The following is a 25,586-nucleotide window of genomic DNA, read 5'->3' as shown; positions in this document are numbered from 1 at the left end:
TGATGTATGTCACAATGACAGACGTCTGATGTAAAATCTCTCTTGGCAATACCAGGATAGCTGATGTATGTCACAATGACAGGCACCTGATGTAAAACCTCTCTTGGCAATACCAGGATAGCTGATGTATGTCACGACAGGTGCCTGATGTAAAACCTCTCTTGGCAATACCAGGATAGCTGATGTATGTCACAATGACAGGCGCCTGATGTAAAACCTCTCTTGGCAATATAAGGATAGCTGATGTATGTCACAATGACAGGCGCCTGATGTAAAACCTCTCTTGGCAATACCAGGATAGCTGATGTATGTCACAATGACAGACTCCTGATGTAAAACCACTCTTGGCAATACCAGGATAGCTGATGTATGTCACAATGACAGACGCCTGATGTAAAACCTCTCTTGGCAATACCAGGATAGCTGATGTATGTCACAATGACAGACGCCTGATGTAAAACCTCTCTTGGCAATACCATGATAGCTGATGTATGTCACAATGACAGGCGCCTGATGTAAAACCTCTCTTGGCTATATCATGATAGCTGATGTATGTCACAATGACAGGCGCCCGATGTAAAACCTCTCTTGGCAATACCAGGATAGCTGATGTATGTCACAATGACAGACGCCTGATGTAAAACCTCTCTTGGCAATACCATGATAGCTGATGTATGTCACAATCACAGACACCTGATGTAAAACCTCTCTTGGCAATACCATGATAGCTGATGTATGTCACAATGACAGGCGGCCGATGTAAAACCTCTCTTGGCAATACCATGATAGCTGATGTAGGTCACAATGACAGACGCCTGATGTAAAACCTCTCGTGGGGTAAAAAACAAGTGAGGGGAGCTGTGTGTATTTCAATACATAAATAATATGTGTTACCTTGACCTTTAAATGAGCTTCTCGTATTGGTTTCAAAATTCAATCATAATATATATTGCGCTGTGATAAGGTAAACAAATAGGTGAAAATTGGGTGAAAAATAGTGAAAATATGACTACAAGAGGTTAAAAAACAAAATATTTAATTGTTGCCATACAAAACAATATTGGACTAGATAATATATTCTGATAGGATAATAAGTGGTAAAGAGCTCTATTACCTTGCGTATATTATATATTAAAATTCCTTAATCACAAGTTAAAATTGACAATAAATTCACAATAAATTCATGCTATAGTGTTCAAAGCATATGATAAAATCAGATTAAGTTAAAATAATTAACGTAGGAGGTGGAAATAAATGTTCATCTGATGAATTGCAAGTATCTTTTGATGTGACTTTAAATGTGACTTTTAGTTGGAAATGAAATTACTCACAGTTTGCTTGAAATAATTTTTCCAGGTGTCTGATTGGTTGAAACAGACAAGCCTTTATGTGAATAAAAAACTTTTTTCGCTGTAGTTAAAACTTGTAGATCGAAATTGTAGATGAAGATAACAACTACTGGATGGTAAAGATGCTGAAACTGTTTACCTAAACTGGGTTTGCAGGAGTTGGTTCTGTATATTTAAACTGTTATCTAAGACTTGGTTTGCAGGAGTTTCAGTTGTTGGTATGACTTAATTATAGAAACTGTTTACCTTGTATTTACTTGCTGGAGTTTTTATTTTTCTGGTTGCGTGAGGTGTTTGAACGCTTCTCTTTGTAGGTGTCTGTTTGTAGCTGAAACTATATACCCTCCCAGGGTTTGCTGGAGTTTCAGTGATTGATGGTTGATCTGTAGTGAAACTGTTTACCTAGGAAAGTTTTGCAGGAGTTTCAGACCACCTGTTGGTTATAAAAATCTTTTCTTAAGAGTTGCTGGAGCTGTATACCTTTTCAAGGTTTGCTGGAGCTTCAGGTCTGGTGAGTGTCCACTTTAAGTCTTGTGGTGCTCGGTGTATAGCAATCACCAGTAACAGATTTTTTCATGTTCAATCCTGGGTAGTCTCAGATGCAGACTTGAGTTGTTGGAGTGCACACTAGGGGCAAATCTACGCGTTTCGGCTTCAGCCTTTATCTACCTGAGACTACCCAGGATTGAACACGAAAAAATCCGTTACCGGTGATTGATATACACCGAGCACCACAAGACTTAAAGTGGACACTCACCAGACCTGAAGCTCCAGCAAACCTTGAAAAAGGTATACAGCTCCAGCAACTCTTAAGAAAAGATTTTTATAACCAACAGGTGGTCTGAAACTCCTGCAAACCTTTCCTAGGTAAACAGTTTCACTACAGATCAACCATCAATCACTGAAACTCCAGCAAACCCTGGGAGGGTATATAGTTTCAGCTACAAACAGACACCTACAAAGAGAAGCGTTCAAACACCTCACGCAACCAGAAAAAACATAATTTATGCTTACCTGATAAATTTATTTCTCTTGTAGTGTGTTCAGTCCACGGGTCATCCATTACTTATGGGATATATTCTCCTTCCCAACAGGAAGTTGCAAGAGGATCACCCAAGCAGAGCTGCTATATAGCTCCTCCCCTCACATGTCATATCCAGTCATTCGACCGAAACAAGACGAGAAAGGAGAAACTATAAGGTGCAGTGGTGACTGGAGTTATAATTTTAAAATTTAGAACCTGCCTTAAAAAGACAGGGCGGGCCGTGGACTGAACACACTACAAGAGAAATAAATTTATCAGGTAAGCATAAATTATGTTTTCTCTTGTTAAGTGTGTTCAGTCCACGGGTCATCCATTACTTATGGGATACCCATACCAAAGCTAAGTACACGGATGAAGGGAGGGACAAGGCAGGAACATTAAACAGAAGGAACCACTGCCTGTAGAACCTTTCTCCCAAAACCAGCCTCCGAAGAAGCGAAAGTGTCAAATTTGTAAAATTTGGAAAAAGTATGAAGTGAAGACCAAGTTGCAGCCTTGCAAATCTGTTCAACAGAGGCCTCATTCTTAAAGGCCCAGGTGGAAGCCACAGCTCTAGTGGAATGAGCTGTAATTCTTTCAGGAGGCTGCTGTCCAGCAGTCTCATAGGCTAAACGTATTATGCTACGAAGCCAAAAAGAGAGAGAGGTAGCCGAAGCCTTTTGACCTCTCCTCTGTCCAGAGTAAACGACAAACAGAGAAGAAGTTTGTCTAAAATCTTTAGTTGCCTGTAAGTAGAACTTCAGAGCACGGACCACGTCCAGATTATGTAAAAGACGTTCCTTCTTTGAAGAAGGATTAGGACATAATGATGGAACAACAATCTCTTGATTGATATTCCTGTTAGAAACAACCTTAGGTAAAAACCCAGGTTTAGTACGCAGTACTACATTGTCTGAATGAAAGATCAGATAAGGAGAATCACAATGTAAGGCAGATAACTCAGAGACTCTTCGAGCCGAGGAAATAGCCATCAAAAACAAAACTTTCCAAGATAAAAGCTTAATATCAATGGAATGAAGGGGTTCAAACGGAACACCCTGAAGAACTTTAAGAACCAAGTTTAAGCTCCATGGAGGAGCAACAGCTTTAAACACAGGCTTAATTCTAGCCAAAGCCTGACAAAAGGCCTGGACGTCTGGATTCTCTGCCAGACGTTTGTGTAAAAGAATAGACAGAGCAGAAATCTGTCCCTTTAACAAACTAGCGGATAAACCCTTTTCTAAACCTTCTTGTAGAAAAGCCAATATCCTAGGAATCCTAACCTTACTCCATGAGTAACTCTTGGATTTTTACCAATATAAATATTTACGCCATATCTTATGGTAAATCTTTCTGGTCACAGGTTTCCGAGCCTGTATTAATGTATCAATAACCGAATCCGAAAACCCCCGCTTAGATAGAATCAAGCGTTCAATTTCCAGGCAGTCAGCCTCAGAGAAATTAGGTTTGGATGGTTGAAAGGACCCTGAATTAGAAGGTCCTGCCTTAGAGGAAGAGACCATGGTGGACAGGACGACATGTCCACTAGGTCTGCATACCAGGTCCTGCGTGGCCACGCAGGCGCTATCAGAATTACCGATGTCCTCTCCTGTTTGATCCTGGCAATCAGTCGAGGTAGCAAAGGAAATGGTGGAAACACATAAGCTATGTTGAAAACCCAAGGGGCTGCTAATGCATCTACCAGCACCGCTCCCGGGTCCCTGGACCTGGATCCGTAACAAGGAAGCTTCGCGTTCTGGCGAGATGCCATGAGATCCAGATCCGGTTTGCCCCAATGACGAATCAGTTGAGCAAATACCTCCGGGTGAAGTTCCCACTCTCCCGGATGAAAAGTCTGGCCTGAGATGTAAAAAGTTCTCTACGCCTGGGATGTAAATCGCTGACAGGTGGCAAGAGTGAGACTCTACCCAGCGAATTATCTTCGAGACTTCCAACATCGCTAGGGAACTCCTGGTTCCCCCTTGATGATTGATGTAAGCCACAGTCGTGATATTGTCCGACTGAAATCTGATGAACCTCAGTCTTGCTAACTGAGGCCAAGCTAGAAGAGCATTGAATATTGCTCTTAATTCCAGAATGTTTATTGGAAGGAGTTTCTCCTCCTGAGTCCACGAACCCTGAGCCTTCAGGGAATTCCAGACTGCTCCCCAGCCTAGAAGGCTGGCATCCGTTGTTACAATCGTCCAATCTGGTCTGCGAAAGGTCATTCCTTTGGACAGATGAACCGGTGACAACCACCAGAGAAGAGAATCTCTGGTCTCCTGGTCCAGATTTAGCAAAGGGGACAGATCTGAGTAATCCCCGTTCCATTGACTGAGCATGCATAGTTGCAGCGGTCTGAGATGCAGGCGCGCAAATGGCACTATGTCCATTGCCGCGACCATTAAGCCGATTACCTCCATGCACTGAGCTACTGATGGGCTTGGAATGGAATGAAGGACACGGCAAGCATTGAGAATCTTTGATAACCTGGACTCCGTCAGGTAAATCTTCATCTCTACAGAATCTATAAGAGTCCCTAGAAAAGGAACCCTTGTGAGTCGTAACAGAGAACTCTTTTCCACGTTCACTTTCCACCCATGCGACCTCAGAAATGCAAGAAATATCTCTGTATGAGACTTTGCATTCTGAAAACTTGACGCTTGTATCAGAATGTCGTCTAGGTACGGAGCCACCGCTATGCTTCGTGGTCTTAGTACCGCCAGAAGTGAGCCCAGAACCTTCGTAAAAATTCTCGGGGGCCGTGGCTAACCCGAAGGGAAGAGCCACAAACTCGTAATGCCTGTCTAGAAAGGCAAACCTTAGGTACCGATAATGATCTTTGTGAATCGGTATGTGAAGGTAAGCATCCTTTAAGTCCACTGTGGTCATATATTGACCCTCTTGGATCATGGGTAGGATGGTTCGAATGGTTTCCATCTTGAACGATGGTACCCTTAGGAATTTGTTTAAGATCTTTAAGTCCAAGATTGGTCTGAAGGTTCCCTCTTTTTTGGGAACCACAAATAGATTTGAGTAAAATCCTTGTCCCTGTTCCGATCGTGGAACTGAGTAGATCACTCCCATAATTAAGAGGTCTTGCACACATTGTAGAAATGCCTCTCTCTTTACTAGGTTTGTTGATAACCTCGAAAGATGGAACCTCCCTTGTGGTGGAGAGGTTTTGAAATCCAGAAGGTATCCCTGAGATATAATCTTCAACGTCCAGGGATCCTGCACATCTCTTGCCCAAGCCTGGGCGAAGAGAGAAAGTCTGCCCCCCACTAAATCCGTCTCCGGGTAGGGGGCCCTGTCTTCATGCTGTCTTAGGGGCGGAAGTAGGCTTTCTGGCCTGCTTGCCCTTGTTCCATGACTGGTTGCCTTTCCAACCCTGTCTGTAACGAGCAGCAGTTCCTTCCTGTTTTGGAGCGGAGGAAGTTGATGCTGCTCCTGCCTTGAAGTTACGAAAGGCACGAAAATTAGGCTGTTTGGCCTTCGGTTTGGCCCTGTCCTGAGGAAGGGCGTGGCCTTTACCTCCCGTAATGTCAGCAATAATTTCCTTCAAGCCGGGCCCGAATAAGGTCTGCCCTTTGAAAGGAATGTTAAGTAGCTTAGACTTGGAAGTTACATCCGCTGACCAGGATTTAAGCCAGAGCGCTCTGCGCGCCTGTATGGCGAATCCGGAATTTTTAGCTCTAAGTTTGGTTAGATGTACTACGGCATCTGAAACAAACGCATTAGCTTGCTTAAGGGTTCTAACTTTGCTCAAAGCCTCATCCAATGGCTCTGTGCGAATCGCCTCTTCCAGAGACTCAAACCAGAATGCCGCTGCAGCCGTGACAGGCGCAATGCATGCAAGAGGCTGCAAAATAAAACCCTGTTGAACAAACATTTTCTTAAGATAACCCTCTAATTTTTTTATCCATTGGATCTGAGAAAGCACAGCTATCCTCCACCGGGATAGTGGTACGCTTGGCTAAAGTAGAAACTGCTCCCTCCACCTTAGGGACCGTCTGCCATAAGTCTCGTGTGGTGGCGTCTATAGGAAACATTTTTCTGAATATCGGGGGAGGGGAAAAAGGCACACCGGGTCTATCCCACTCTTTACTAATAATTTCTGTAAGTCTTTTTGGTATAGGAAAGACGTCAGTACACACCGGTACCGCATAGTATCTATCCAACCTACACAATTTCTCTGGGATTGCCACTGTGTCGCAATCATTCAGAGCCGCTAATACCTCCCCTAGTAACACACGGAGGTTCTCAAGCTTAAATTTAAAATTTGAAATTTCTGAATCCGGTCTCCCCGGATCAGAACCGTCACCGACAGAATGAAGCTCACCGTCCTCATGTTCTGCAAATTGTGACGCAGTATCAGACATGGCTCTCGTGTCATCAGCGCGCTCTGTCCTTAACCCAGAGCTATCGCGCTTGCCCCTCAATTCGGGCATATTATATAATACTTCTTTCATAACATTAGCCATATCATGTAAAGTGATTTGTAAGGGCCTAGATGTACTTGGCGTCTCAATCCTACGCATCTCCCAAGCTGGAGACGCAGGTACTGACACGTGAGGAGAGTTAGGCGGCATAACTTCCCCCTCGTTGTCTGGTGATAGTTTGTCTATCGGTACAGATTGACTTTTATTCAAAGCAATATCAATACAATTGGTACACATCGTTCTATTGGGCTCCACATTGGCTTTTGAACATGATGAACAAACAGTTTCCTCTGAATCAGACATGTTTAAAACAGACTTAGCAATGAAACTAACAAGCTTGGAAATCACTTTCAATAAGTTTACAAGCAATATAAAAAACGCTGCAGCGCTTCAAAAATACAGATATAATTAAACAATTCTTAACAAGAAGTGTATTATTAGCAGAGGATTGCACCCATTAGCAAAAGGATGATTAACCCCTCAATACCCAAAACGGATATCAATTAAGATTTAACGCTTTTAATCACAGTCAAACACACTGTCACAGATCTGCTGTGACTGATTACCTCCCTCAAAAATGAATTTTGCAGACCCCTGAGCTCTCTAGAGACGTCCTGGATCAAGGAGGAAGAAGCAGGAAGACTGTGCTTGAATTATAACTGCGCAACAAGGCGCTAAAACAAGGTCCCTCCCACTCCTATCACAACAGTGGGAGCCCTGATGTAACGGTTTCCATGCAGAAAATATATGTCAGCCATGTGGAAAAAAATCATGCCCAAAGCGATTTATCACCAAAGTACCTCACAAAAACGAATAACATGCCAGTAAACGTTTTATTAAAAAATAACATTTTCCAATGTCATGCAAAGTTATCACTAAGCCTGCTACCAGTCGCTACCACTGCAGATAAGGCTTAAGTATTATTTCAGTTTTAACAGTATTTTCTCAGTCAAATTCTAGTCCCTAGAAAATAACTTGACTGCGCATACATTTCTCAGCCTGATACCAGTCGCTACTACTGCATTTAAGGCTGTACTTACATCATACGGTAACAGCAGTATTTTCTTAGTCAATTCCATTCCCAGAAAATAATGTACCGCACATACCTCATTTGCGGAGGACCCCGCATGCTATTCCCATTTTCTGAAGTTACCCCACTCCTCAGAATGTCGAGAACAGCCAGTGGATCTTAGTTACGCCTGCTAAGATCATAGAAAAAAAACGCAGGCAGTTTCTTCTTCCAAATACTGCCTGAGATAGAAAAAACAGCACACTCCGGTGCCATTTAAAATAACAAACTTTTGATTGAAGAATAGTTAAGTAAAAACTCCAGCTCCTCTCGCGACCTCCTTCTTTGTTGAGGGTTGCAAGAGAATGACTGGATATGACATGTGAGGGGAGGAGCTATATAGCAGCTCTGCTTGGGTGATCCTCTTGCAACTTCCTGTTGGGAAGGAGAATATATCCCATAAGTAATGGATGACCCGTGGACTGAACACACTTAACAAGAGAAATAGAAACTCCAGCAAATAAATACAAGGTAAACAGTTTCTATAATTAATTCATACCAACAACTAAAACTCCTGCAAACCAAGTCTTAGATAACAGTTTAAATATACAGAACCAAGTTTTATCAACAACTGAAACTCCTGCAAACCCAGTTTAGGTAAACAGTTTCAGCATCTTTACCATCCAGTAGTTGTTATCTTCATCTACAATTTCGATCTACAAGTTTTAACTACAGCGAAAAAATGTTTTTATTCACATAAAGGCTTGTCTGTTTCAACCAATCAGACACCTGGAAAAATTATTTCAAGCAAACTGTGAGTAATTTCATTTCCAACTAAAAGTCACATTTAAAGTCACATCAAAAGATACTTGCAATTCATCAGATGAACATATATTTCCACCTCCTACGTTAATTATTTTAACTTAATCTGTTTTTATCATATGCTTTGAACACTATAGCATGAATTTATTGTGAATTTATTGTCAATTTTAACTTGTGATTAAGGAATTTTAATATATAATATACGCAAGGTAATAGAGCTCTTTACCACTTATTATCCTATCAGAATATATTATCTAGTCCAATATTGTTTTGTATGGCAACAATTAAATATTTTGTTTTTTAACCTCTTGTAGTCATATTTTCACTATTTTTCACCCAATTTTCACCTATTTGTTTACCTTATCACAGCGCAATATATATTATGATTGAATTTTGAAACCAATACGAGAAGCTCATTTAAAGGTCACGGTAACACATATTATTTATGTATTGAAATACACACAGCTCCCCTCACTTGTTTTTTACCCCATCGATCCCTCACAGTTGTTTGAAGGAACAGCTGTTTATCAGGGTTGAGCTGTCTCAATCCAATAGGTGCACTCACTCTTAACTGTTTTTCACTGTAAAACCTCTCTTGGCAATACCAGGATAGCTGATGTATGTCACAATGACAGGCGCCTGATGTAAAACCTCTCTTGGCAATACCATGATAGCTGATGTATGTCACAATGACAGGCGCCTGATGTAAAACCTCTCTTGGCAATACCATGATAGCTGATGTATGTCACAATGACAGGCGCCTGATGTAAAACCTCTCTTGGCAATACCAGGATAGCTGATGTATGTCACAATGACAGGCGCCTGATGTAAAACCTCTCTTGGTAATATTGCTTATTGGAGGCTTACATTTACCCTCCAATAAGCAAGCATAACCCAGGTTCTCAACCAAAAATGGGCTGGCTCCTATGTATCAAATTCCTGCTTTTTAAATAAAGATAGCAATAGAACAAAGAAAAATTGATAATAGGAGTAAATTAGAAAGTTGCTTAAAATGGCATGCTCTATCTGAATCATGAAAGAAAAAAAAAAAAAAAACAACGAAATTTATGTTTACCGGATAATTTTCTTTCTTTCTTGACACGGTAAGTCCACGAATCATCATCAAATACTGTTGGGAATATCACTCCTGGCCAGCAGGAGGAGGCAAAGAGCACCACAGCAAATCTATTAAATATCACTCCCCTACCCACAATCCCCCAGTCATTCGACCAAAGGGAAAGGAGAGAAAGGAAGTAAGTGCCTGAGGTTTATATAAAAAGAAACTGTCTGAATACAGGGTGGGCCGTGGACTCACTGTGTCAAGAAATAAATAAATGTATCAGACAAGCATAGATTTAATTTTCTTTCTAATGAGTCCATCATCAATTACTGTTGGGAACCAATACCCAAGCCAGAGGACACAGATGATAAGGGAGGGACAAGACAGGAACCTAAACAGAAGGCACCACTGCTTGAAGAACCTTTCTCCCAAAAGAAGCCTCAGCCGAGGCAAAAGTATCGAATTTATAGAATTTGGAAAAAGTGTGCAAAGATGACCAAGTTGCAGCCTTGCAAATCTGTTCCACAGAAGCTTCATTTTTGAAGGCCCAGGAAGAAGAAACAGCCCTTGTGGAATGAGCTGTGATTTTCTCAGGAGGTTGCTGTCCAGTAGTCTCATATGCCAAGCGAATAATGCTCTTCAGCCAAAGGGAAAGTAAAGTAGCCGTAGCTTTCTGACCCTTGCGTTTCCCATAAAAGCAAACAAACAATGCAGAAGACTGACGAAAGTCCTTAGTTGCCTGCAAATAAAATTTTAGTGCTCGCATAACATCCAGATTATGCAACAAGCGTTCTTTGTTAGAAGAAGGATTAGGACACAAAGAAGGTACAACAATTTCATGATTAATATTCTTGACCGAAACAACCTTGGGCAGGAAACCAAACTTAGTACGTAGAACCACCTTATCAGAGCAAAATATAAGATAAGGGGAATCACACTGTAAAGCAGAGAGTTCAGAAACTCTCCGAGCAGAGGAAATAGCAACAAGAAACAAAACTTTCCAAGATAACATCTTAATATCTAAAGAATGCATAGGCTCAAACAGAGCCTGTTGTAAAACTTTAAGAACAAGGTTAAGACTCCATGGAGGAGTAACAGGTTTAAACACAGGCCGAATTCTAACCTAGGCCTTTCTCCAGACCATCCTGGAGAAAGGACAAAATCCTACACGCGGAGACAAGTCCATATAGCCCCCGTTCCATTGTCTGAGCATGCATAACTGCAGAGGTCTGAGATGGAACCGAGCAAATGGAATGATGTCCATGGAAGCCACCATCAGACCGATTACCTCCATACATTGAGTCACTGACGGTCGTGGAGAGGACTGTAGTGCAAAACAAGAGAGTCGAAAATCTTTCTTTTTCTGACCTCCGTCAGAAAAATCTTCATTAAAAGGGAGTCTATTAAGGTCCCCAAAAATACAACCCTTGTAGCTGGAACCAGAGAACTTTTTTTTTTTTTTTGGTTCACCTTCCATCCATATGAGATTCTGTTTGTTGAAAAGATGGCACCTGAACCAAATATTTGTCCAGATAAGGTGCCACTGCAATGCCCCCAGAACGAAGCACAGCTAAAAGATCCCCCAGAAACTTTGAAAAATTTCTGGGAGTTGTTGTAAGACTGAATGGAAGGGCCACGAACTGGAAATAATTGTCTAAAAAGGCGAATCTCAGAAACTTGTGATGGTCCCTGTAAATGGAAACATGAAGGTATGTATCCTTTAGGTCTATGGTTGTCATGAACTGACCCTCTTGTACCAAGGGAAGAATGGAGCGTATAGTCTCCATCTTGAAGGATAGCACTCTGAGAAACTTGTTTAAACATTTTAGATCTAGGTCGAAAAGTTCCCTCCTTTTTGGGAACTACGAACAGATTTGAGTAAAATCCCAGACCCCTTTCCTGAAAGGGAACTGGAACTATTATCCCCAGGGCGGCAAGGTCCTTGACACAATGTAAGAACAACCTCTCTTTTTACCTGGTCTACAGATAATCTGGAGAGGAGAAACATGCCTCTGGAAGATAAAGATTTGAAGTCTATTTTGTATCCCTGGGAGACAATGTCCACCGCCCAGGGATCCGGTACATCTCTTATCCAAGTCTGGGGAAAAAAAAGAGTCTGCCCCTTACAAGATCCTCTCCCGGATCAGGGGCCAACCCTTCATGCTGACTTGGAATCAGCTGAAGGCATTTTAGATTGCTTTCCCTTATTCCAGGACTAATTGGGCTTCCAGGAAGGCTTGGCTTGATCTTGCTTGGAGGAAGACTTGCCTTTAAAGTTATGAAAGGAACAAAAATTACTCTGACGTCCCTTCTGCTTATTCTTTTTATCTTGAGGAAGAAAATAACCCTTCCCTTCAGTAATATCTGAGATAATTTCTGCCAAACCAGACGGCAAAACCAGAAATTTTGGCTCCCAGTTTAATAACCTGTAACGAAGCATCTGTAATGAAGGAATTGGCTAACTTGAGAGCCTTAATCCTGTCCTGGATCTCATCAAGAGGGGTATCCGTCTGAAGAGATTCAGACAACGCATCAAACCAGTAATCCGCAGCGCTGGTAACAGTGGCGATACACACCGCAGGTTGCCATTGTAGACCCTGGTGGACATACATCTTTTTTAGTAAAGCCTCCAATTTTTTATCCATTGGATCTTTAAAAGAACAACTATCCTCTATGGGAATAGTAGTCCTCTTGGCTAAAGTGGAGATTGCTTTTTCTACCTTAGGAACCGCTTGCCACGACTCCTTAATAGAATCCACTATAGGAAACATCTTCTTAAAAATAGGAGATGGAAAAAAGGGGATACCAGATCTTTCCCGTTCTTGAGCAATAATCTCTGCAGCACAGTCAGGAACCGGAAAAACCTCCACCACGGAGGGGACATCAAAGTATTTGTTCAATTTACTAGACTTTTTAGGATTGACTACGATAGTTGTGTCGGAGTCTTCCAAAGAAGCCAAAACCTTCTTAAGAAATAAGCGAAGGTGTTCTAGCTTAAATCTGAAGGATACCACTTCAGGATCAGAAGAAGGAATTACACTGTCTGAGATTTCCCCCTCAGATACTACCGACATGTCTTCTTCCTCAGGATTATGGGAAGGGACACTCTGGATAGCCAGAACTTTATCAGAAACCTTACTGTTTCCTTAAATTTCCTTTTACGCCTTCCCTTCAACATGGGGAAAGCTGACAAGGCCTCAGATACCGCAAGGGATACCTGGGAAGCAATGTCTTGTAGAGAAAACCTACAGGATTGCAAGAGGAAACACAGGGCACTGTATGTGGAGACTGAAAAAGTTGGGACGCTTGAGGAGAAAGCTGCGGCATATCTGCAACAGGAGACACTTGAACAGTATTTGCCTGGGATAATGGTAGCTCATGGTCAAATATTTTATCTCTATAACTTAAAGTTCTCTCAATGCATGAGGAACAAAATGGAACTGGGGGTTCCACCTGAGCATCAAAACATAACTGACAAGTAGCAACTTCACCTGGGATAATGGTTTGAAAAGCCTCTTGATCTATCTTATGTAATAAATAAGGATAAAGTGTAAAAATTCTTTATTTGAAAATAAAAAATAAATGTGTACTGTGTCTTTAAATAGAAATGTGTGTTAGTGCGACAAACCAAATAGACCTCAGGCTACCTATACACCTCAGTAGCTTTACTGAGGTGCCTACCTGTCCTGCAGCTCATTTTCAAATACAGAGCGGTTACAGAGCCCTAACTGCCGAAAAAAACAGCTTACAACAGTAATCTCCATGACCAAAAGTTAAAGTATAAAAACTACTATAACACACTGAGCCACCATAAATAATCTCACAGTCTCAATGCCCAACTCCCTAAAAGAAACCCCAAACATGAAGGTTTAACCCCTTAATGACCGAGGACGTGCAGGGTACGTCCTCAAAAAAAAGGCAGTTAATGCCTGAGGACGTACCCTGCACGTCCTCTGTGTGGAAAGCAGCTGGAAGCGATCCTGATCGCTTCCAGCTGCTTTCCGGTTATTGCAGTGATGCCTCGATATGGAGGCATCCTACAATAACCTTACATGGCCTTCCGGTGCAGAGAGAGCCACTCTGTGGCCCTCTCTGCACCGGACATCGATGGCCGGTATCGTTGGTGGGTGGGAGCCGGCTTGGGAGGCGGGTGGGCGGCCATCGGTGTGTGCTGTTTAGTCAAGGGGGGGCGGGAACGTTAGGGGGCGCGCGCGCGTGCACGGAGGGTGGCGGGCGGGCGCGTGCACGGGCGGGAGCGGGTGGGAACCGCTACACTACGGCAAATATCTTTAATAGGAAATGCCCAAATCTTTAATAAGAAATGCCCAAATCTCACAAAAAGAGATCGTGGAGGGGTGGGGGGTTGGTTTGGTGTGGGGGGAAGCTACACTACAGAAAAAATTAGTAAAAATTAAAAAAAAGCATGTTTTCTTCTAAACTGGGTACTGGCAGACAGCTGCCAGTACCCAAGATGGCGCAGATTAAGTTAGAGTGGGAGGGTTATAGAGCTGTTTGGGGGGGGATCAGTGAGGTTAGGGGCTAAGGGGGGATAGTACACAGCAGCATATGTAAATATGCTTTTTTAAAAACACAAAAAAAACAAATATAGCTTTTATTTTAGTACTGGCAGACTTTCTGCCAGTACTTAAGATGGTGGGGACAATTGTGGGGTGGGGGAGGGAAGAGAGCTGTTTGGGAGGGATCAGGGGGTCTGATGTTTCAGGTGGGAGGCTGAGCTCTACTCTAAATGTGATATTAACCCTGCAAGCTCCCTACAAGCTACCTAATTAACCCCTTCACTGCTAGCTATAATACACATGTGATGCGCAGCGGCATTTAGCGGCCTTCTAAATACCAAAAAGCAACGCCAAAGCCATATATGTCTGCTATTTCTGAACAAAGGGGATCCCAGAGAAGCATTTACAACCATTTGTGCCATAACTGCACAAGCTGTTTGTAAATGATTTCAGTGAGAAACCTAAAATTGTGAAAAATGTTACGTTTTTTTTAATTTGATCGCATTTGGCGGTGAAATGGTGGCATGAAATATACCAAAATGGGCCTAGATCAATACTTGGGGTTGTCTACTACACTAAAGCTAAAATTACCCCAAAAAGCTCCCTACATGCTCCCTAATTAACCCCTTCACTGCTGGGCATAATACACGTGTGGTGCGCAGTGGCATTTAGTGGCATTCTAATTACCAAAAAGCAACACCAAAGCCATATAAGTCTGCTATTTCTGAACAAAGGGGATCCCAGAGAACAATTTACAACCATTTGTGCCATAATTGCACAAGCTGTTTGTAAATAATTTCAGTGAGAAACCTAAAGTTTGTGAAAAAATTTGTGAAAAAGTGAACAATTTTTTTTATTTGATCGCATTTGGCGGTGAAATGGTGGCATGAAATATACAAAAATGGGCCTAGATCAATACTTTGGGATGTCTACTAAAAAAAAATATATTCATGTCAATAGATATTCAGAGATTCTTGAAAGATATTAGTGTTCTAATGTAACTAGCGCTAATTTTGAAAAAAAAATGGTTTGGAAATAGCAAAGTGCTATTTGTATTTATTGCCCTATAACTTGCAAAAAAAGTAAAGAACATGTAAACATTGGGTATTTCTAAACTCAGGACAAAATTTAGAAACTATTTAGCATGGGTGTTTTTTGGTGGTTGTAGATGTGTAACAGATTTTGGGGGTCAAAGTTAGAAAAAGTGTATTTTTTTTCAATTTTTCCTCATATTTTATATTTTTTTTATAGTAAATTATAAGATATGATGAAAATAATGGTATCTTTAGAAAGTCCATTTAATGGCGAGAAAAACGGTATATAATATGTGTGGGTACGGTAAATGAGTAAGAGGAAAATTACAGCTAAACACAAACACCGCAAAAATGTAAAAATAGCCTTGGTCCCAAACGGACAGAAAATGGAAAAGTGCTGTGGTCATTAAGGGGTTAATAAACCCCCATATTAAATAAGACAACTTTTAGCTGCAACAAGTGCCAGCAATCTACTTACAAAAGAAAATTAAAATGGCACTTACCTGAAAGTGCTGTCCGGCAGCAGGACAGCTCACCTGGTTTGAGAGGGTGCAGCACCTCACATGGACCTGTGAAGAGAGAAAAACTGAGTAAACCTACTCAGGTTTTCTAGTTAGGGCAGCAAATTCTTGAGAAAACACGGTGAGGATTGTACCTCACAAGTTCTTAAGTGCTCAAAAGCCACCACTGCCCTACTGAAGAGACTGATATGGACTAGGCTAGACCCCAGTAAAGAACAGAGTAAGTTTACTCTGCTAAAAAAAAAAAAAATCTTGATTGAAGAAAACTTCTCATCACTGGGGATGACTGGGGGGTTGTGGGCAGGGGAGTGATATTTGACAGCTATACTGTGGTGCTCTTTGCCTCCTCCTGCTGGCCAGGAATGATATTCCCAACAGTAATTGATGATGATCCGTGGACTCACCGTGCCATTAGAAAGAAATTGGGTTTAGTGTCCCTTTAATGCGAGACACTTAGAACGCCAACAAGAGAAAGACAGTGTTTGTTTGAAAGAATGTAAGACCTCCAATTTGTTGGTTTCTAAGTTGGTTCCTCCAGCTGTTACCAAAAAACATAATTTATGTAAGAACTTACCTGATAAATTAATTTCTTTCATATTGGCAAGAGTCCATGAGCTAGTGACGTATGGGATATACAATCCTTAACAAATAGCCAAGTAGTGGGGTGATAAACAAAGGAGTAAAAAGCATCAACAAAGGAATTTGGAAATAATTATGCTTTATACAAAAAATCATAACCACCATAAAAAGGGTGGGTCTCATGGACTCTTGCCAATATGATAGAAATGAATTTATCAGGTAAGTGCTTACATAAATTATGTTTTCTTTCATGCAATTGGCAAGAGTCCATGAGCTAGTGACGTATGTGATAGCAATACCCAAGATGTGGAACTCCACAGAAGAGTCACTAGAGAGGGAGGGATAAAATAATAACAGCCATTTTCCGCTGAAAAAAATAAATCCACAACCCAAAATATAAGTTTATTCTCATAATGAAAAGAAAAAACTCAAACCTAAGCAGAGGAATCAAACTGAAACAGCTGCCTGAAAAACTTTTCTACCAAAAACTGCTTCCGAAGAAGTAAATACATCAAAACGGTAGAATGTAGTAAATGTATGCAAAGAAGACCAAGTTGCTGCTTTGCAAATCTGATCAATTGAACCTTCATTCTTAAAAGCCCACAAAGTGGAGACTGATCTAGTAGAATGAGCTGTAATTCTCTGAGGCGGGGCCTGACCCAACTCCAAATAAGCCTGATGAATCAAAAGCTTTAACCAAGTTGCCAAGGAAATGGCAGAAGCCTTCTGACCATTCTTTCCTAGAACCAGAAAAGATAACAAATAGACTAGAAGTCTTCCTGAAATCTTTAGTAGCTTCAACATAATATTTCAAAGTTCTTACCACATCCAAAGAATGTAAAGATCTCTCCAATAAATTCTTAGGATTAGGACACAAAGAAGGAACAACAATTTCTCTATTAATGTTGTTAGAATTTACAACCTTAGGTAGAAATTTAAATGAAGTCCGCAAAACTGCATTATCCTGATGGAAAATCAGAAAAGGAGATTCACAAAAAAGAGCAGATAATTCAGAAACTCTTCTAGCAGAAGGAACAACACTTTCCAAGAAAGTAATTTAATGTCCAGAGAATGCATAGGCTCAAATGAAGGAGCCTGTAAAGCCTTCAAAACCAAATTAAGACTCCAAGGAGGAGAGATTGATTTAATGACAGGCTTGATACGGACCAAAGCCTATACAAAACAGTGAATATCAGGAAGCTTAGCAATCTTTCTGTGAAATAAAACAGAAAGAGCAGAGATTTGTCCCTTCAAGGAACTTGCAGACAAACCCTTATCCAAACCATCCTGAAGAAACTGTAACATTCTAGGCATTCTAAAAGAATGCCAGGAGAATTTATGAGAACACCATGAAAAATAAGTCTTCCAAACTCAATAATAAATCTTCCTAGAAAAAGAATTACGAGCCTGAATCATAGTATTAATCACTGAGTCAGAGAAACCTCTATGACTAAGCACTAGGCGTTCAATTTCCATACCTTCAAATTTAATGATTTGAGATCCTGATGGAAAAACGGACCTTGAGACAGAAGGTCTGGCCTTAATGGAAGTGGCCAAGGTTGGCAACTGGACATCCGAACAAAATCTGCATACCAAAACCTGTGAGGCCATGCTGGAGTTACCAGCAACACAAACGATTGTTCCATGATGATTTTGGATATCACCCTTGGAAGAAGAACTAGAGGCGAGAAAATATAAGCAGGTTGGTAACACCAAGGAACTGTTAACGCATCCACCGCTTCCACCTGAGGATCCCTGGACCAGGACAGGTACCTTGGTAGTTTCTTGTTTAGATGGGAAGCCATCAGATCTATATCTGGAAGACCCCACATTTGAACAATCTGAGAAAACACATCTGGATGCAGTAACCACTCCCCCGGATGTAAAGTCTGACGGCTGACATAATCCGCTTCCCAATTGTCTAAACCTGGGATATGAACCGCAGAAATTAGACAGGAGCTGGATTCCGCCCAAGCAAGTATCCGAGATACTTCTTTCATAGCTTGGGAACTGTGAGTCCCATCCTGATGATTGACATATGCCCAGTTGTGATATTGTCTGTCTGAAAACAAATGAACAGTTCTCTCTTCAACAGAAGCCAAACCTGAAGAGCCCTGAAAATAGCAAGGAGTTCTAAAATATTGAATGGTAACATCGCCTCTTGAGATTTCCAAACCCCTTGTGCTGTCAGAGAATCCCAGACAGCTCCCCAACCTGAAAGACTTGCATCTTTTGTGATCACAGTCCAGGTTGGACAAACAAGAGGCCCCTTGAACTATACAATGGTGATCTAACCACCAAGTCAGAGAGAGTCGAACATTGGGATTTAATGATATTAATTGTGATATCTTCGTATAGTCCCTGCACCGTTGGTTCAGCATACAAAGCTTGAGAGGTCTCATATGAAAATGAGCAAAGGGGATTGTGCCCGATGCTGCAGTCATGAGACCTAAAACTTCCATGCACATAGCTACTGAAGGGAATGATTGAGACTGAAGGTAACGACAAGCTGAAACCAATTTTAATCGTCTCTTGTCTGTTAGAGACAGAGTCATGGACACTGAATCTATCTGGAAACCTAAAAAGGTGACTCTTGTCTGAGGAATCAAAGAACTTTTTGGTAAATTGATCCTCCAACCATGTCTTTGAAGAAACAACTAGTTGATTCGTTTGAGATTCTGCAGAATGTAAAGACTGAGCTAGTACCAAGATATTGTCCAAATAAGGAAACACTGCAATACCCCGTTCTCTGATTACAGAGAGTAGGGCACCGAGAACCTTTGAAAAGATTCTTGGAGCTGTCGCTAGGCCAAATGGAAGAGCGACAAATTGGTAATGCTTGTCTAGAAAAGAGAATCTCAGGAACTGATAGTGGTCTGGATGAATCGGAATATGAAGATATGCATCCTATTGTGGACATATAATGCCCTTGCTGAACAAAGGGCAGAATAGTCCTTATAGTCACCATTTTGAAAGTTGGCACTCTTACATAACGATTCAAAATTTTCAGATCCAGAACTGGTCTGAATGAATTTTCTTTCTTTGGGACAATGAATAGATTTGAATAAAACCCCAGACCCTGTTCCTGAAACGGAACTGGTATGATTACCCCTGGAAGCTCCAGGTCTGAAACACACTTCAGAAAAGACTGAGCATTTACTGGATTTGCTGGGTCTTACTCTGACTCCTATTCCGTACCCTTGAGAGACAATACTCTGAATCCATTGATTTTGGACAGAATATGCCAAAATGTTTTGGAAGAATCTTAATCTGTCCCCTACCAGCTGAGCTGGCATGAGGGCCGCACCTTCATGCAGTCTTGGGGGCTGGCTTTGGTTTCTTCAACGGTTTGGATTTACTCCAACTTGAAGAAGGTTTCCAATTGGAACCAGATTCTTTGGGGGAAGGATTAGGTTTCTGTTCCTTATTTTGTCTAAAGGAACGAAAACGGTAATAAGCTTTAGATTTACCCTAAGGTCTTTTATCCTGAGGTAAAAAAACTCCCTTCCCCCCAGTGACAGTTGAAATAATCGAATCCAACTGAGAACCAAATAACTTATTACCTTGGAAAGAAAGAGATAGTAATCTAGACTTAGATACCATGTCAGCATTCCAATATTTGAGCCACAAAGCTCTTCTAGCTAAAATAACTAAAGACATAGATTTAACATCAATTTGATGATATCAAAAATGGCATTACAGATAAAATGATTAGCATGTTGAAGCAAGCGAACAATGCTAGACAAATCAGGATCCATTTCCTGTTGCGCTAAACTTTCCAACCAAAAAGTTGATGCAGGTGCAACATCAGCCATAGAAATGGCAGGCCTGAGAAGATAGCCAGAATATAAATAAGCTTTCCTTAGATAAGATTCAAGTTTCCCATCTAAAGGGTCTTTAAAAGAAGAACTATCTTCCATAGGAATAGTAGTACGTTTAGCAAGGGTAGAAATAGTTGCATCAACTTTGGGGATCTTTTCCCAAAACTCCAATCTAACTGCTGGAAAAGGATACGATTTTTATAAACCTTGAAGAAGAAATAAAAGAAGTACCAGGTGTCACGGATACCAGACAGCTAAGTCTACCCCCCACCCCCCTACAATCTAACCCCTGTTATTTCTCAGTGGTTTTGGCCTCCTCAAAGCAACCACAATCTCTGGAAGCTTGTGTTTGCTTGTTTAGTGAAGAGCTGGTGTATGACTAGGAAATCCCTCCTAGGCTGGCCGGGCTCTTGGAACTCCCGGCCGGCCGTCTCACCATAGACACCCGCCTAACCCCTCTCAGGCTGTCCAGGCTCCTGGAACTCCCAGTCAGCCACAGGACAGCAGGACACCCGCTGACTTTACCCCTGGTCACTCCAGCAACCATGTGCCCCAGAGCTCCGCTCTTTTGGGGATTAGTAGCCCCTATGTAGGACAAGATGTGGGGGAATTACCGGAGGGGAGCTGCTTTGGGAACCAGGGGTTTTGGACACACCTACCCCCATAACTTCAACGGGCTGTATCTCTGGTCCCCAATAACGAATCACACTGCTTTTTGGACTGCGGCATCTGAGGACCGAGGGCTTTCAAATGACCCCCGGGATCACCCCAAAACAGTCACCACTGTGTCCTAGGATTCTGTGGGACTATGGTTGCTATGGAGGCGCCGGTCAGTCTGGAGGGGCGGGAATACTGTGGCATTGTCTCCCTGTTTTATCAAGATGTGTGTGTGTATAAAAGATGTGCGTTTGTCCCAATGAAGGCAGTTCTTGTTTCACCTGAATGCTAGTATGTCTAGTTATTTGGGTGGGCTCCTGCTAGAATCACTTTCCTGGGCTACATAGCAGCCTGTTCCAGACAGAGGAAGGACCATCAGGTAGAGCTACCTAGTCTGGGTAGCTGGAGTCTGCCACAGGGTGGGACCCTGAGTACTGGTTCTGTCGGGCATCAGGGGTGGCTACAGGCTGTGGTCACTTGCCAGCTACATAGCTGCAGTCGGCAGGGAGGAAGCAGGACCCGTTTGGTGGAGCTACCCAGTCGGGGTATCCGTCACAACAGGCCTATTACATTCCTTAGAAATCATATCAGAAATAGCATCAGGAACTGGAAAAACCTCTGGAGTAACCACAGGAGGTTTATAAACTGAATTTAAACGTTTACTAGTTTTAATATCAAGAGGACTAGTTTCCTCAATATCCAATGTAATCAACACCTCTTTTAACAAGGAACGAATATACTCCATTTTAAATAAATAAGTAGATTTGTCAGTGTCAATATCTGAGGAAGGAACTTCTGAATCAAATAGATCCTCATCAGAGGAGGATAATTCAGTATGTTGTCGGTCATTTGAAATGTCATCAACTTTATGAGAAGTTTAAAAAGACCTTTTACGTTTATTGGAAGGCGGGATGGCAGACAAAGCCTTCTGAATCGCATCAGCAATAAAATCTTTTATATTCACAGGTATATCATGTACATTAGATGTTGAAGGAACAACAGGAATTGTACTATTACTGATGGACACATTCTCTGCATGTAAAAGCTTATCATGACAACATACCACAGCTGGAGATATAATCTCCACAAATTTACAACAAATGCACTTAGCTTTGGTAGAACTGAAATCAGGCAGCAGGGTTCCAACAGTGGTTTCTAAGACAGGATCAGATTGAGACATCTTGCAAAAGTGAGAGAAAAAACAACATATAAATAAAAATTATCAATTTCCTTATATGGCAGTTTCAGGAATGGGAAAAAAATGCAAACAGCATAGCCCTCTGATATAGAAAAAGGCGAGAGGCATATAGGAATGGGGTTTTAAACAATGAAATTATTTGGCGCCAAGTATGACGCACAACACAAACTGAATTTTTTTTTCGCACTAACAACATCCGAAAAAAAGGTGCTTTAGCGGTGGCGATTACTTTACATAAATATATTCAAGGCCCATATACAGAGATGGCAGAAGCTCTGTTTATTCCAACTATTTTAGATTTTTGTTCAGCCTAGAAAAATGTGGGACTATAATTATATACCGTATATATTATATTTGAATGTGTTACAGCATCCAACTCTTTTTTTTTTTCCCAAAAAAGTAGTCACTGTTCTCCAACCGCTGGGGGAGCAATCTGACCCTAGAGATAATCTGTGCACAAACATACACTTCCTGTTAGTATAAGAATAAATTAAATCTGTTTAAACACAAAATAGTGCACTTGTATATGCGAATAGAATTATACATAAAAGTTCCTTCCATTTACCTTTCAGACAAGGCAGATAAAATCTTTTTATTTTTACAATCTGCTGTTCGCATGTCGAGGGAACCATTTCACTGACAGTTCTGAGCATTTTGTAAAATATAAACAAATGAATAAGTTCTTCTTACCTGACGTCTTCCAGAAACTTGTCCAGTTCCAAAGCGGAGACTTGTGAGTACCTGGTACAGACAAATACGGGATAGCAGTGTCAGCTAATGCTATATTACTCCGTCTGCTGGTGATATTTACTGTTATTACTGTACAGGCACAGGATTCCCCATCACTGACTGACCAAGATTCACTAACACTGCAAGAGTGTAACAAGTTCCTAGAACTCAACACTCACGTTCTTTCTAATTTATATAGAATAAGATAAACACTGGCAAAGTCTCTAGTGTCAGACAGTCAGTGTGTGCTTAATGCTCACTGGCTGATAGGCACTTCCTGTTCATGCTTATTGTCTGACGGTCACTGTGTGCTTAATGCTCACTGGCTGATAGGCACTTCCTGTTAATGCTGATTATCTCACGGTAACTTTGTGCAAATGCTCACTGTCTGATAGGCACTTCCTGTTAATGCTCATTGTCTGATGCTCACTGTGTGCTTAATGCTCACTGGCTGATAGGCACTTCCTGTTCATGCTTATTGTCTGACGGTCACTGTGTGCTTAATGCTCACTGGCTGATAGGCACTTCCTGTTAATGCTTATTGTCTGACGGTCACTGTGTGCTTAATGCTCACTGGCTGATAGGAACTTCCTGTTAATGTTTATTGTCTGACGGTCACTGTGTGCTTAATGCTCACTGACTGATAGGCACTTCCTGTTCATGCTTATTGTCTGATGGTCACTGTGTGCTTAATTTCCACTGGCTGATAGGCACTTCCTGTTAATGCTGATTATCTCACGGTCACTTTGTGCAAATGCTCACTGTCTGATAGGCACTTCCTGTTAATGCTCATTGTCTGACGGTCACTGTGTGCTTAATGCTCACTGGCTAATAGACACTTCCTGTTAATGCTCATTGTCTGACGGTCACTGTGTGCTTAATGCCCACTGGCCAATAGGCACTTCCTGTTAGTGCTGATTGTATGACAGTCACTGTGTGCTTAATGCTCACTGGCTGATAGGCATTTCCTGTTAATGTTTATTGTCTGACAGTCACTGTGTGCTTAATGCCCACTGGCTAATAGGCACTTCCTGTTAATGCTGATTATCTCACGGTAACTTTGTGCAAATGCTCACTGTCTGATAGGCACTTCCTGTTAATGCTCATTGTCTGATGCTCACTGTGTGCTTAATGCTCACTGGCTGATAGGCACTTCCTGCTAATGCTTATTGTCTGACGGTCACTGTGTGCTTAATGCTCACTGGCTGATAGGCACTTCCTGTTAATGCTCATTGTCTGACGGTCACTGTGAGCGTAATGCTCACTGGCTGATAGGCACTTCCTGTTAATGCTGATTGTCTGACGGTCACTGTGTATTTACTGCTCACTGGGCGATAGGCACATCCTATTATTGTTTATTGTCTGACGGTCACTGTGTGCTTAATGCTCACTGGCTGATAGGCATGTCCTGTTAATGCTGATTGTCTGACGGTCACTGTGTGCTTAATGCTCACTGGCTGATAGGCACTTCCTGTTAATGCTCATTGTCTGACGGTCACTGTGAGCTTAATGCTCACTGGCTGATAGGCACTTCCTGTTAATGCTGATTGTCTGACGGTCACTGTGTGCTTAATGCTCACTAGCTGATAGGCACTTCCTGTTAATGCTGATTGTCTGACGGTCACTGTGTGCTTAATGCTCACTGGCTGATAGGCACTTCCTGTTACTACTCATTGTCTGATGGTCAATGTGTATTTAATGCTCGCTGGGCGATAGGCACTTCCTATTATTGTTTATTGTCTGACGGTCAGTGTGCTTAATGCTCACTGGCTGATAGGCACTTCCTATTAATGCTGATTGTCTGACGGTCACTGTGTGCTTAATGCTCACTGGCTGATAGGCACTTCCTGTTAATGCTGATTGTCTGACAGTCACTGTGTGCTTAATGCTCACTGGCTGATAGGCACTTCCTGTTAATGCTCATTGTCTGATGGTCACTGTGTGCTTAATGCTCACTGGCTGATAGGCATGTCCTGTTACTACTCATTCTCTGATGGTCACTGTGTACTTAATGCACAGTAAAAGCTCTCCATGAAAACAACTTTTACAAGAAATGTTTTTACTAATACATGTGAACATGCATTTTAATATTGGGTTTTATATCCCTTTAAACAGTAAAGGCACCTTATGCAAACTAGATGGGGTTTAAGAACTATGTCCCTGGGGACAAGGAGAAGTAATTTAGAAACAATATAAATATTTTAAAACAATTATGTTCTAATTCAGATTCCAACTTGTCAGAATGTTCCATACATATTTATTATATAGGTTTTCAAATATTTAATTTAAACTGTCTATCCAATATTTCAGGCATAAACTTTCTTTGTAGAAAAATTGTATTTGTTTAGTAAATTCAATACGAGTCACATTATCCTCCTGTACCGACATAAATCATCAAAGTATAACCGTTTGTTTCTAGGTCGATAAATAAAACATAACTCTGCTACACTTGCTGCTAAATGCAAGACATAAACCAGAGATGACTTGCTTCAAGCAGACAAAAGGACCAAAGCTGGAAATGTAACATTTATATTCCAATAATCGGCTCTATTTATGTAACAGTAGACGCTGTGTCGCCCTTTCCATTTACAGACTCCATCACAGAGAAGTCTAATAGCAAGAGTTCTAGTAGTGAGATGTCTAGTGCTAAGGTGTCTGGTAGCAGTAAGGTGTCTGGTAGCAGTAAGGTGTCTGGTAGCAGTAAGGTGTCTGGTAGCAGTAAGGTGTCTGGTGGCAGTAAGGTGTCTGGTGGCAGTAAGGTGTCTGGTGGCAGTAAGGTGTCTGGTAGCAGTAAGGTGTCTGGTAGCAGTAAGGTGTCTGGTAG

The 25,586-nt window shown here is 41.5% G+C and overlaps 1 protein-coding gene across 1 annotated transcript in view; it reads right to left on the bottom strand.

Moving 5' to 3' along the window:
* NRBP2 (nuclear receptor binding protein 2) overlaps nt 1–25,586 on the bottom strand; it is a 179,132-nt gene that overhangs the window by 40,212 nt on the left and 113,334 nt on the right. Inside the window, exon 12 of the mRNA XM_053715482.1 lies at nt 22,724–22,774. Coding sequence (XP_053571457.1) covers nt 22,724–22,774 — 51 coding nt within the window. The remainder of the gene's footprint in view (nt 1–22,723; nt 22,775–25,586) is intronic.

Source organism: Bombina bombina, chromosome 5, assembly GCF_027579735.1.
Source record: "Bombina bombina isolate aBomBom1 chromosome 5, aBomBom1.pri, whole genome shotgun sequence".
In the NCBI taxonomy this organism is placed as follows: domain Eukaryota; kingdom Metazoa; phylum Chordata; class Amphibia; order Anura; family Bombinatoridae; genus Bombina; species Bombina bombina.
The sequence above is the reverse complement of the archived record's forward strand: the minus strand, read 5'-3'. Positions and strand labels throughout refer to the sequence as shown.